General features: G+C 35.9%; 1 protein-coding gene across 2 annotated transcripts in view; it reads left to right on the top strand.

Moving 5' to 3' along the window:
- The window catches only part of LOC106878752 (ras association domain-containing protein 5), a 247,897-nt gene that overhangs the window by 17,409 nt on the left and 215,488 nt on the right, over positions 1-15,000 (top strand). Inside the window, exon 1 of one of the 2 annotated variants that reach the window (XM_089353950.1) lies at positions 13,366-13,599. The exons of the other annotated variant lie outside the window; for it this stretch is intronic. Coding sequence (XP_089210076.1) covers positions 13,405-13,599 — 195 coding nt within the window. The 5' untranslated portion in view covers positions 13,366-13,404. Of the gene's footprint in view, positions 1-13,365; positions 13,600-15,000 lie in introns of those variants that run through there. 2 annotated transcript variants of the gene reach the window in all.

Below are 15,000 nucleotides of genomic sequence, written 5' to 3'. Positions count from 1 at the left end.
ACCCACCCCACCAGGAGGACTCAAGCAATATCCAACCTGAATTTCCACAGGGCGGACTGGAAGTCAATTCGCAGAGAGATTCGAAATCAAAACTGGCATGACAGCCTTTCTATACAAGACAATGACCTCAAACTAAGTCATTTTATGTCAACCATACAAGACATATGCACCAAATACGTGCCATATAGAAAGACCAGCAAACATGCCAATAGAATTCCTAGAGACAGGAAAATCCTTATGAGACACAGAACAAAGGTCTCAAACCAGTTAAATAGAGAACCGGAGGATAGGAAAAGGGCTAAATTAAAACTAACACTATTAGAAATAGGAAACAAAATTAAACTCTCCCATGAAAAGGAGAGAGCAGAGAAGGAGAAGAGAGCAGTAGAAAGCATAAAAACAAACCCCAAGGCTTTCTATAGATTTGTAAAGGAGACTGCTACGGTGCAGTATAAGATAGGACCCCTATTCCTGCCTAATGGCTCACTGACTGCAGATCCCACATGGATAAGTGAAGTGCTCTGTACACAATTCAAGAGTGTCTTCACTTCTCCTCTGAGTCACATGCAGATTAAGAACCCAGCTGATTTCTTTGACAATAGCACTCAGCAGAAAAAGACTGCATCCATTACCTACATCGACATTGAAGAGGAAAATGTGATAGCTGCCATAAATGAAATGAGCTCAAATTCGGCAACTGGCCCCGATGGTTTCCCAGCTGTCCTCTTAAAGTCGTGTAAACAAGAACTAGCAGGACCACTCTGGATACTCTTCCAGAGTTTCCTTGCAAATGGTAAACTTCCCAAAAAGCTGAAGGAAGGCACCATATGTCCTATCCATAAAGGTGGAAGCAGAGCAGAGGCTGCGAACTACAGGCCCATCTCTCTGACTTCACATATTAACAAAGTCATGGAACGAATTGTCAGAAGGAGATTGATTGCGTTCCTAGAAGAAAATGACTTGCTGAATGAGACCCAGCATGGTTTCCGTCCAGGTAGAAGCTGCCTCACGCAGCTCTTGCAGCATTATGACTGGGTCCTGAAGCAGCTACTTGACCATTCAAATGTTGATGTGATATATCTCGACTTTGCAAAGGCCTTTGACAAAGTTGATCATGGCTTGATATGTCACGAGCTGCGAAACCATGGCATAGCTGGTAAATTAGGAGAGTGGCTGCATGACTTCCTGAATGGTAGAAGTCAGACAGTTGCAGCCAATGGAGAACTATCTAGGGAAACACAAATATTGAGCGGTGTTCCACAAGGAACTGTTCTGGGGCCACTACTGTTCATAGTGGCCCTTCTGGACATGCCCACGGTCACTCGGAGAGCCACTGTTACTAGCTATGCTGATGACACAAAGATATCTCAGGCAATAAAGAATCCTGATGATATTGTAAGCCTGCAGAATGACCTAAATGCAATATATGAGTGGGCAGAGCAAAATAATATGCAGTTCAATGCAAAAAAATTTCAAGTACTGCGCTACAAGACCACAAGTACCTCCCAACTGGCATACACAGGGCCTGGAGGTACTGCAATCCCAGAACCACAAACAGTAAGAAATCTGGGCATCAACATGTGTAGTGATGCCTCATTTCACATGCACATTGTCAAGTTGACAGCAAAGTGCAGACAACTGGCAGGGTGGATACTGAGGACATTCCATACAAGGGATCAAAAAGTCATGTTGACTCTATGGAAGACATTTGTTCTGAGCCGCCTAGACTATTGCTCTCAGTTGTGGTCACCACACAGTGTTAGGCGGATAGCAGAACTCGAGGCAATTCAGCGGCACTATACAAAAAAGATCGCCACAGTCCAACAGATGAACTACAGGGAGCGACTGAAGGCACGAGGTCTCTACTCCCTGGAGCGCAGGCGGGAGAGATATGTAATAATATACATATGGAAAATACTGGAAGGACTGGTGCCAAACTTTGGTATCAAGTACTACAGGAATGCCCGCACGGGTCGCCACTGCATGGTGCCAAAGGTACCGTCCACTGCATCTCACATAAGAACGAGATACTGCAGCAGCCTCGGTTTCAGAGGACCTCAGCTCTTCAATGCCCTGCCAAAACATTTGAGAGACATGCAAGACATGGATGCGGAGGTCTTCAAGACAAAACTTGACGCTTTCCTCTCCACGATACCAGACGAACCAATGGCTCGTAATGAGACGCAGTTTAGGGCAGCTATGTCAAATTCTCTTATACACCAGATGTGCCATCAAAACTCTTGATTGGACCATGTCAGGTGGGCGAGAAGAGCCATGCAAGGAACGTGAAAATCACGGTGGTGCACCAGCATGACTGCAGCCACTTGGCTGAAACACATAAATAAAAAAAATTAAAAAATAAAAATACACATACATATCCATACACATATATATATATGTGTGTGTATGTATGTGTATGTATATATATATATATATATGTATGTATTGTTCATGTTACTAAACTGTACAAGTTTTTCAATAGATTTGGCCTCTCCATTAAAATGTAAATTACTCTATCAACTACCTAGATGGTAATTGCAATTTAAATACGGGTTTACAGCAACCTTAATTGAAACCTGACTGGCTAAGTATAAATAGCATTAGAGACCCTATGCACCATCCCCACAAATAGCACCCAGAGCCCTTCACCGCAGAAATTCTCGATTTTAAATGAGGGCATAAATTAACGCTAGTTTAATAATATTACACACCTGGGTCCCTTATAGGTGATCCAAAAGTAATATCCCTTCACCAACACATCCGAGTTTAAATTCCATCCCCCACCCATAGTTACTAAATACGTAATATATATATTTATTAATATAACCTCCTCATGCCCTTTAATAAAGCTAATTCTTTCAACTATGAACCTAATTTAGAATACAGATGGCATTAGTACTTAACCCACTATAATTAATCCCCTCACCACTTTGAGAACTTGTACCCGCCATCTCAGCTAAGACTTCACTTGCAACTAAATTTATTTTACTGAACTTTCTACACCGTGAGTTAGCTTGTTTTTATTAGCTTCAATGTGGACCTAATTTTCAGCCGGCATACTGGTCTTTCTCATCATGGTCTTTCTCACTTCCTCAGTCGGTGGTTTTTTACATCACAATTCCTGTATGTATCTTTGTCTCAGCTGTTGGCCCATTTGGTGTATAAGAGAGTTTGATTCTGCTGACCTCGTCTGCACCTCATATCGGGCTATTGTTTCATCCGGTATTGTGAAGAGGAGGATGTCTAGTTCCTTTTTGAAGACATCTGTTTCCACCTTATGCATATTTCTTAATTTTTGTGGCAGGACATTGAAGAGCTGTAGGTTTTTGAACCCTAGACTATAGCAGCACCTGGATGATACCTTTGGTACAATACAATAGCAGCCAGTATAGCACTCAATACTGAAATTAGGTACTAGCCCTTCTAGAATTTTCCATATGTAGATTATCACATATCTCTCGCGCCTTCACAGCAGGGAGTAAAGTTGCAGTTTTTTCAGACTATCCCTGTAACTCATCTGCTGCACTGTTTCAGTCTTTTTAGTGTAGTGGAATTGGACTACTTCAAGCTCTGCTGTTAGTTTGGCACTATGTGGTGACCATACCTGAGAGTAGTTGTCCAGGTGGCTGAGAACAAAGGTTCTCCACAAGGTCAACATAGTTTCTTGGTGTCTTGTCTTGAAGAACCTCTGTATTCATCCTGCCAGTTGTCTGCACTTTGCTGCCATCTTGGTAATGTGCATATAAAACGATCTATCATTGCACATACTGATCCCCCAAGTCTTTCACTGTGCGCGACTCTGGGATTGTAGTGCCTTCAGTTCCTGATTGTGCATAGATAAGTTGATAGTGCAGTGCTTGAAATTTTCCCACATTAAACTGCATGTTGTTTATTTCAGCCTGCTTGTATATTGAATTCAGGTCCCACTGTAAGCTTGCAACATCATCCTGGATTTTTTATTGCCTGTGATAATTTTGTATCATTGTCATAGCTAGTGACAGTGGCTGTCTGAGTGAGCATGGGTTTGTCTAAGAGGGCTATTGTGAAAAGTAATGGCCCCAGAACAGTTCACTGGGGGATGCCACTTAGGATTTGAGTTTCTTCATATATATATATATATATATATATATATATATTTGTGTGTGCATGTCTGTGTCTGTCTCTCCACCATCGCTTGACAGCTGATGTTGGTGTGTATACGTTCCCACAACTTGGCAGTTTGGCAAAAGACACAAGTACTAGGCTTACAAAGAATAAGTCATGGAGTCAATTTCTTCAACTAAAAATCCCTTAAAGGGAGTGCTCTAGCACAGCCACTGTTAACTGACTGAAACAAGTAAAAGAATATATATATGTATATATATATATATATATATATATATATATATATATATATATATATTTATATATAGTGTACATTATTTACATTTGACGGATATTTGTCCTCATTTTGTTTGTTGTTAACACAACATTTTGGCTGATATACCCTCCAGCCTTCATCAGATGTCTTGGGAAATTTCAAACCTGGATTCTCATTCCTAAGGTATTTTTCGATGTTATTGTTATTATTATAATTACTATATGTATATATATATATATATATATATATATATGTATATATATCGATTTAAATAAGAGCCAAAGTCTGATCCATTGTAAAGACTTTATCATGACCTATGAGCATTTCGATGCAATATCCAGATCGATTCATGCATATTATAAAATATGGAATATTGTATCTCTTCAGGGTCGTATTAATACAAAGCAGACAGTAAAAATAGACAACATTTATAGACAACATTCATAGTTGACCTATAATTACATGTAAATAAACAAGTTGAAAAGACACGAGATGTAATGCAACCGTATAGCATATCGGTGTTGAAACCGTAAGAAGACAAAGTTGTTATCTATTTTTACTGTCTGCTTTAAATTAATACGACCCTGAAGAGATACAATATTCCATATATTATAATATGCATGAATCGATCTAGACATTGCATCGAAATGATCATAGGTCATAATAAAGTCTTTACAATGGATCAGATTTGGCTCTTATTTAAATCGATATACATACAAAAACTCACTTGTGAGTATTTTGCTACGTTTGATAACAGATACAATATTTTTGCCAAATTTTGGTATAAATCTATAAATACATACATATATATGTAGGGTTGCCAATTTGGCATATTTTATGCTAGATCTAGCATTTTTTTCAGCAAGTTTAGTAAATTAAAATTTTAATATTCAGGTCACTGCCTGGAATCGATCTTGGGATTGGTAGCCCGTGCTCTTAACCACTATGCCATATGCCCATGGGCTGTTTTTCTTTTTTGGTTCTCATTCCAAAGGTATTTTTCAATGTTATTATTATTATTATTCAGGTTACTGCCTGGAATCGAACTCGGAATCTTGGGGTTGGTAGCCTGCACTCTTAACCACTACGCCATATGCCCATGGGCAATTATAGAGTGAATTTTAGGGCTTATAAATCCAATATTTTCCTATCTTTCCTTAATACCAGTTCCCATATGCTATTCATATCTGTACTCTGTCTTCTTAGGAAGTTGTTGTGTCTTAGCATATGTGCTGCTTCTTTTAGTTTAGGTATTTTCCAGTGGTGTTCTCTGTCTATTATTTTAACTTCATCCCACAGGGGGAGGTGGTCTCCATTTTTCCATACATGATCAGCTATACCCGATTCATCAATATCTTCTCGTGTCATAGCTTTGCGATGTTCTTCTACCCTTATTTTGAGGGAGCAGCATGTTTTGCCTTTGTATAACCTACCACAGCTGCATGGGATGGAGTACACATAGTTTTTGGTCATATTCTCTTTTATTGGTGGTTTTACCTGAAGGAGATATTTGCGAAGTGTCGTATTACTCTTGAATACTGTCCTGATGTCATATGGGCTGCATATCTTTTGTATCTTTTCAAAGAGGGCCTTTCACATAGGGTAGACAGACTGTAGACAGTTTATTGGATTCATCCTCTCATGGGCATATGGCGTAGTGGTTAAGAGCACGGGCTACCAACCCCAAGATTCTGAGTTCCATTCTAGGCAGTGACCTGAATAATAATAATAGTAATAATATTGAAAAATACCTTAGAGATGAGAACCCAGGTTTGAAATTTCCCCAAGACACCTAGTGAAGGCTGGAGGGTATATCAGCCAAAACATTGTGTTTAACAACAAACAAAATGAAGACAAATATCTATCAAATGTAAATAATGTACATAATTCCTCATCTCTTAAGTATAGAACTAATATATATAGTGTGTATGTGTGTGTGTACACTGTTCGAAAAAGTGGCAGAAAGAGTGCAGTGGAATTACCATGAGGAATTTCACTGTACTGTTTCTTTTGCTTTCTCCAAATAATACAAGTCTTTTCCAAAGTAGGCAACCACTAGTCCTTTGGTTTTGTTTTATCTGATATATGTAGATGTATATATGTAGATGTATATATAGATGTATATATGTAGATGTATATATGTAGATGTAGGGTTGCTAATTTAGCATATTTTATGCTAGATCTAGCATTTTTTTTTTTCAGCATTTAGCAGAAAATTTTTGAATCTAGCATTTAGCAGGGAAAATAAGTTTAAAATTTTATTTAGCATTTTTATTAGTATTTTTCTCTGATCATGACATTTCCGCAATAGTTACCCTTTTTCTTTTTCCTCCTTTTCTACTTTCATTAATGTATCTTATAGCCAAATTTTAGTACTATGGGCTATTGTTGAATTTTTCTTCCACTTTCTTGAAACTTCAAATGAAAGTTTATCAAGTTATGAACTTTTCCAGCCCTACCCCACCGGCTTGGATACAGAGTGGTGCTGGTGGGAGAGGGAGAGAAGATGACTTTGTATCAGCACCTGAACTCATTACACAATAATGTAAATATGTTGCAAAGAATGAAAGCATGGAAATTTGTCCTAACAATGCTTTATTCTGTAGTGATGAGTTTTTATCATGACAGGTTGACTGATTTAAAATAGGCCTGTGTGTTTTCATACTTGTTTTGGATTATATAGTATAGAAGTACAGGGTGGGTGGTGTCTCCCCCTTTATATTTCTACTTACTTTTTTTTTCAAGTATTGTAGTTATAATTGTGGTTTTACCAATAGATATTGAATGTAAGATTGGAAGCGAAATATGATATTCTCAGGTTTATATCAGAACACAGTTTTAGGATTCTTGCAGATTTTACTTTTCCATTTATAGGTTGGCCACTCTGCATCCTGAATCAGTATTCTTCACCTCAAGAATTTGTAAACAGCAAACAAATTGCTAATGATGAATGAAAGAATTGTTAGCGGCAAACTGCTAAGTTGTGTTTTCAATTTTATATTAGTCAAAATTTTATTTTCTTGCTTCCAACTACATTATAATGAGCAAAGAAAAAACAAAGTTGTGCCAGCAAAAATTCTGAAAGGAATGGCTTAAGATGCCAGCGTTTACTAAGTGGTTGCGTGAAGTACCTAGTGACCAATCTAAAGCACATTGCAGATATTGTAGATGTAATATGTTAGTAAAATATTCTCTTTCAGTAAGCCACTGTGAAGCAAAAAAACATAAAGCATCAACTCCACAGCAAATGATTCTGCTTACCAATTTTATTAAAACCCAAAATGATAGGACATCTATGCTTGAAGCAAATTTAGCAATGTTTATTTGTTACCACTCATCATTTAATATCTGTGATCACTTAATAGAGTTATGTAAGAATTATATGTCTGATGGTGATATTACATCCAAAGTGAAGTTGCATCGTACAAAATGTGCAAATATTGTGAGAAATGTTCTAGCTCCATATTTTGATGGAGATTTGATTTTTGATAGAAGAGATAGAAAATTTAGCTTGTTATTAGAGGCATCCAATGATATAGCGATAAATAAGTTGTTAGGAATTGTTATCATATATTATAGTGACACTCACAAAAAAGTGGTATATACATATCTCAGTATGGTATCTTTAGAAACATGAGATGCAGAGGGCATTGTAGATGCTTTAAAAATTGAATTAGTGAAAAAGAAATTAGATATAAAAAATTTACTGGCTATAGGAACCGACAATGCTAGAGTAATGATATGAGTCAATAATGGTGTTTCCCAGAAATTAAAAGAAGTTCCATCATTACTTCTATCTAGATGTGTATGTCATTCTTTACAGTTGGCAGTATCCCACACTTGTGCTGAATGCTTGCCCATAAATTTAGAATTTTTAGTATCCGAAACCTATAAATGGTCTTCTCATTCTTCAACAAGACTTTACCTTGCTATCAATGATTAAGAGCCTTTGAAGATTGTGAATTCTTGTACAACTAGGTAGTTGTCAATAGAACCAGAGGTAAATAGAATTTTAAGCCAATGGTTTGAATTGCAAACTCACTTCCAAAAGAAAAGTGCTTTACAGCACAAACGTTACATGAAATGTTTTGTGATTCTAGAAATGAACTTTACCTTTTATTTTTGCATCCAATTTTAAAACACGTTCAGGAGTGGCTGTGTGGTAAGTAGCTTGCTTACGAACCACATGGTTTTGGGTTCAGTCCCACTGCGTGGCACCTTGGGCGAGTGTCTTCTACTATAGCCTCGGGCCGACCAAAGCTTTGTGAGTGGATTTGGTAGACGGAAGCTGAAAGAAGCCCGTCGTATATATATGTATATATATGTATATATATATATATATATGTATATATATATATATATATATGTATATGTATGTTTGTGTGTCTGTGTTTGTCCTCCCAACATCGCTTGACAACCGATGCTGGTGTGTTTACGTCCCCATAACTTAGTGGTTTGACAAAAGAGACCAATAGAATAAGTACTAGGTTTACAAAGAATAAGTCCTGGGGTCGATTTGCTCGACTAAATGCGGTGCTCCAGCATGGCCACAGTCAAATGACTGAAACAAGTAAAAGAGGAAGTGAATAAACTATTTGAATCAAACACTGTTGACAAAACAAAATTACTTGAAGATCTTTCAAATTTGATCAAATCTGTTGCTAATATGATAGTGTTGCCAACATGTAGAATTGATCCTCTTGATCCGGATGCTTCTATTGAAAAATTTCTGGATCCTAAATCAAATTTAGACTACAGGTTCAAGAGAAAGATAGCAGAAATGATTAAGAAGATTGTAACCACCACCGAAGAAAATAATATTCACAAAAGAGCACAACACCGTTTGCCAGGAAATATTAATATACTGAGGAATATCAAATGTTTTTCAGTAGAGAATATTTTGCAGCATTTCAAAGAGCCAATTTTACCTGTCTTTGAAGCAATGCATATAAATGAAGAAAAAGTTGCTCCAATTTAAATTCAGTTTAATAGCATTCATTTAGTTAAGTGGACAAATACATCTAATACTGGGGCATTCTGACTGGAAGTCTTGGAATATAAAGATGCTGCTGGAGGAAATCCTTTTAGAGATGTTGCAAATTTTGCCATTAATCTATATTAATCTATCAATCTATTGATATTGCCAAACTCAAATGCTGAAGTTGAACAGTTGTTCAGCAGTATGGGTGTAATCAAATCAAAATTGAAAAACAAAATGCATCTTCCTGTGCTTAGATCAATACTGTCTATAAAATATGGCCGGAAAAGATATGGCAAATGTTGCAAAAACTTTGATATTCCAAAACATAATTAACAAGATTGGGACCTTGAATGTATACAGAAGTCAAGACCTAGGCACTGCAGCTGAAAGTGATCAAATCAGTGAATTTCAAGAAATTATTTCTGAATGCTGAATATAATTAAAGAAAGTAAATAAAAATGTAAATAAAAATCAAGATTTTTGATATAATTAGTCTTTAGCATTTTTTGTCATATTTAGTATTTTTTAGTTTTTCTCTGGTATTTTTTATACTGAAATTTAGCATAAATTTCTGATTTTAAGTTGACAACACTGGTACTAATACACACACACACACACATAAATATGTGTGTGTGTGTGTATATATATATATATAATGTATTGATCCATGATAGAAAATTCAACAAAAAAAGTACTCCATCTTGTGAGAGGTGAATATTATTTAAAGGTCACAATTCATGTATTAGAGTGCTACTAATAGTTTCATATGTTGAAAGAACTCAAACATATTCTTCAGGGGCCTGAAGAAGGTTTGAGTTCTCTCAATATATGAAACTATTAGTAGTGCTTTAATACATGTGTTGTGACCTTTAAATAATAATAATGATAATAATAATATATATATATATATATATATATATATATATATATATATATATATATATATATAATACATTTGCCAACTAAATGTGGCGGACCTATCGAGGACTGTGTTACTGTTGTTTTTAGCTTCAGGAAGATATCTTCTCTAGCTGGCCAACAACACGCAGTCTGTGTCCGATTAGCATTTGTGAGGGAGGTCATTGTTCCCATCTCTAGCCTTACGTGATACACACAAACCTGGGTTTCTGAGTGGTTACCTGTCTTCAGTGTATGTTAGTCACTGGCTAGTGATAAAGAACTCATTCCACTCGCAAAATACTATATCCTTTTTCTAGCGACACACTGTTGCTGATCTCATAAAGAGAGAGAGATAAGTTATATTAAATCACTGAGCAAGAGATAAACAGTAACAGTATGGAATCATAAAATGTGTATATATATATATATATATATACAGAGAGGTACAGTATGTATGTGTGTGTTTATGTGAATATTGTACAGTACATATGTAGAGAAGTATACATGGATATTTTTGTATGTTTTGAATAAGTCATGGAGTAAATTTCTTCAACTAAAATACCCTTAAAGGTAGTGCTCCAGCATGGCCACAGTTAAATGACCGAAACAAGTTAAAGAACAAAAGAATATATATATATATATGTGTGTGTGTGTATGTATATTTGGTGTGCATGTATAATGTATGAGAAAGTGCAGAAAGAGTGCAGTGGAATTACCGTGAGGAATTTCACTCTACTGTTTCTGTTGCTTTCTCCAAATAATACAAGTCTTGCCAAGGTAGGCAACCACTAGTCCTTTGATTTTGTTTTACTATATATGCATGTAGATGTATATGTACTAATACATACACACAGACACACACATACATACAGAGAGGGACAGTGTGTTTGTGTGAATATTGTACAGTACATATGTAGAGAAGTATATATGGATATTTTTGTATGTTTTTGTGTGTTTGTAGATATAGAGCCTGATTGAAAAGCCATGTTGTCCCTCTAATAACCCAAAGCTTACATCTAGATGGGTGCATTCAACCATACACAATATATATTAACAAAAAGAATAGTGAGCAATTAATTTTATTGCTCAATGTTGATGAAGCACTTGTAGAATTATGCGATAAGATGAATTGCTCACTCTATTATCCTTGTCAATACTTATATAAATTCTACTAGTGTCTACAGGTTTTCAGATATATCATCAGTAAAGCAATTGATTTCAGTTGTATAATAGTATCTGATAGCTGATACCTAGCATTCTGGACTTTATAACACACAAACACTCCAAAGTTAAAACGCCAATAGAATTCATTTATATATATTATTGGGTCATCCCATGAATAATGGATTTTTTTTATACTTCTTTTATTTTTCAAAATTAAGATTAAAAAAGAACTTTGTTTATCTAAACTGTACTCTCCTTTATTTTCTACAATGTTCTTCCATCTATCTAGTACACTTGCAAGGCCCCTCTACCAAAATTAATTTATCTGTGATGAAAAATACTCCTCCAGTAGTGTTCTGACCTCATCTACAGAATTCATATTTCTTCTATCCAAATTATTTTGAAGACAGTGGAATAAATGATAATCAGATGGGGCAATGTCTGCAAATATGGTGTGTGGGGCATTGTTTCCCATTCAGACTGTTCCAGCCTCTGGAATGTCACCCTTGCTGTATGTGGCTGAGCATTATCCTGATGAAAGAACACCTTTCATCTTCAAACCAAAGATGGTCGTTTTTCTTCTAGTGCTGACTTAAGCTGCTCACAGTAGGTCTCCTTTGTTATTGTTTGGTTTGGGTTTAAAAGTTTGAAGTATGCTAACCTTTCATATCCCACCAAACAGATAACACCTTACATGAGTGAAGACCTTTAGCCTGGGGTGCTGGTGTTTCTCCTTTCCCTACCCACTGTCTTCAGTGCTTGACATTTTTATAGAGAACCCAATTGTTACCAGTCAGTATTCAGTCCAAAAAAAGGGTTTATTTGTGAGGCATAACAGCAAAGAAGAGCACACATTCACTCTCTGTGCATAATTAGACTCAGAAAGTTTGTGATGAACCCATTGACCCAATTTGCTGATTTTTCCAATGGCATGCAGGTGTCGACGAATGGTTGAATGACCAAATCCAAGCTTCTCTACTAGTTCCTCAACAGTTTTAACGGGATTTTGTTCCATCAGGGTTTGCAGGACATCCTTGTCGAGCTCTACAGATCTTCCAGGATGAGACTCATCTTCTAGGCTATATTTTTCTGCTCGGAATTTCTGGAACCACCGTTGACATTGGCTTATACTTATTGTCCAATCCCCATATACTGCATTAATTATTCCTTGCACTTTTCATTGTGTTGTTGCCTTTATTGAACTCATAAAGCAAAATATGCCTAATACGCTCCTTTGTCACTTCCATTATAACTTTGAAAAAATAACTGTTAAAATTGAACTGCACTCTTCAAAGCTTGCACTAAGAACAAGTACAAGGTAAGATTACTACCTGCTTTTATAGCAAGTTGATGCAAGTAATTTATCCCATCGCCCTCTGGCTTATGCAATTGAAAAAACCACCTTATTTATGGGATGACCCAGTATATATAGGTGGATAAATAGATGTATATTACATACCTATTGATGTATGCTACATATAGATGTATGTGTAAATGTATGTATTAATCTTTAATATATTTATTAGATATATCGATATATTTCTATATGTATTGTATGTATTCATGTGTGTATATATGTGTATGTGTCTTATATGTACTGGATATATATTGATATATAAATATTGTACATCTGCGCACACGCACACACACACACACACACACTGTTTCTTAAGTATCTTTTGTAGCTTCTTTGATGACAAAACTTCACTGAATTTATTTTTGTGTGAATGATTGATTTGTCTTTCATCTAGGTTTCAATTTCATTGCTTGTCTGTTTGTAAATTATTGTAAATTATCTTACCAACAATAGTGATATGCTATTGCTATCTGTATCTTTTGATGAATCAAAGTAATATTAAGAAACATAATTTTAACATCAGAACTAAATACTGTTAAATGCTTATTGTTTGGAATATTATGTTTATACATAGGCATTACTGAATATTATATTTTTGATAACTTTATTTTCATCCCACAGGACTCAAACACTAAATGCTCAATGAAATCAAGTGATATGGATTCTGGATGTTCTTTGGAATCCAATGATTTTGGTTTGGAGCATTCTAGTGAATCTACCGAGTCAAAACCAACAACACATATAGCCTCCAGTGAAGAGAATTCTTGTCCTGCTGTGGCACTCGCTGAGTCTGACTCAGACTTTTATGAGGATGAGTCAATCAACTTAGCTTCTAATGTGATTTTTTAAAAACTTCTTTATTCAGTTGTAATTCATCATCACTGTAACCTATTAACTATTTTAGTGTTGTGTTACAGTTTCAGTAACAAAAATAGTTTACTTTTATAATGAGCATGGTGTGATATCTAATTTAATTCTTCCTTTTGCTCTTTCTCTATGCAGTCATTGCTTTTGGTTTGTTTGTTATTTTGATAGTGTGTATGTTATACTAATCTGATATCTTATAAATGACTGTTATTTTAATAGACATAGTGCATTGTTGTATTGGAGGAGAGTTGCACACATTTTTCTGATATTTATTTCATGGCAAAAAAAAATAAAAATAAAAAGGGCAACTGTGTAATAAAATACCACACTTGTGATTTAGTTTGATCAGTTGTCAGTTTCCTTTAAATCTATTAACATTTCAGTAAAGTACTTTTGTTTTGTCTACAACAGTTAATGACGGTGTTGAATAACTTTCTGGGTTGCTCGGTTTTGCTACCATCTTCTAAAGGAAATTTCAAGCTGCATATTCCAATACACATCTTTTGGTTGCACTCTGTTACAGCTACAATATTAACTGCTAACAGATTTTATCTGTCTTTATGTTATAAATACACACACTTGACTATTTATATCCAAATCACCTCCTGTCTCAAAACCCCATGGTTGAAGCGAACTTATTAACTACACTGCAATGCCTGCACATACACACACACACACACACACACACACACACACACACACACACACACACACACACACACACACACCATCATCATAATCATCATCATTGTTTAACATTCATTTTCCATACATGGATTCGACAGTTTGACAGTATCTCTAAGTTAGTAGACTACACTGAGATCCAACATCTGCTTTAGAATGGATTGGCTGGCTGGATGGACTTACATCAATCACTTGGGTGTTTTTTATCATGGCACTAGCACTAGTGAGGTCACGAAGTAACTTGCAAGAAAAGACTTCTCAGTACTACTAAGTGGGAGTGTAATATTTAAGGAAGTGGCTTTATGTCAAGTATTGAGAAGCTAAAGCATGGTAGAGGGATAGGGACAGGAACCTTGCTGTAGGGGAAATACATGGCTATCACAGCTGGAAAGAGGAAAAAAATGGTAATGAGGTATCTGGGCAACCCTCAAGGTCCAAGAAAGTGAATATAAGAGAGAACAGGGACAGAGGATCAGGAAGGATGGGTAGGTAAGATCACAAGTGTGTGAAAGGAGAGTGACTGATGGTTAGAAATGGAGATTGAAATGAATGCAGTGAAATCATAGACATGGGTGGATGTGTTGTTAATTGTGAATATCAGTTGGAGAATGATGAAGGAAACAGAAGTGGATTATGGAAGAGGAAGTCATAGGTGGTTCAATGAGAAGTAGGGTTGGAGGTTAAAAG

Source organism: Octopus bimaculoides, chromosome 6 (genome assembly GCF_046866305.1).
Source record: "Octopus bimaculoides isolate indiv1 chromosome 6, ASM4686630v1, whole genome shotgun sequence".
NCBI lineage: Eukaryota > Metazoa > Mollusca > Cephalopoda > Octopoda > Octopodidae > Octopus > Octopus bimaculoides.
This window is presented reverse-complemented; position numbering and strand designations above follow the sequence as displayed.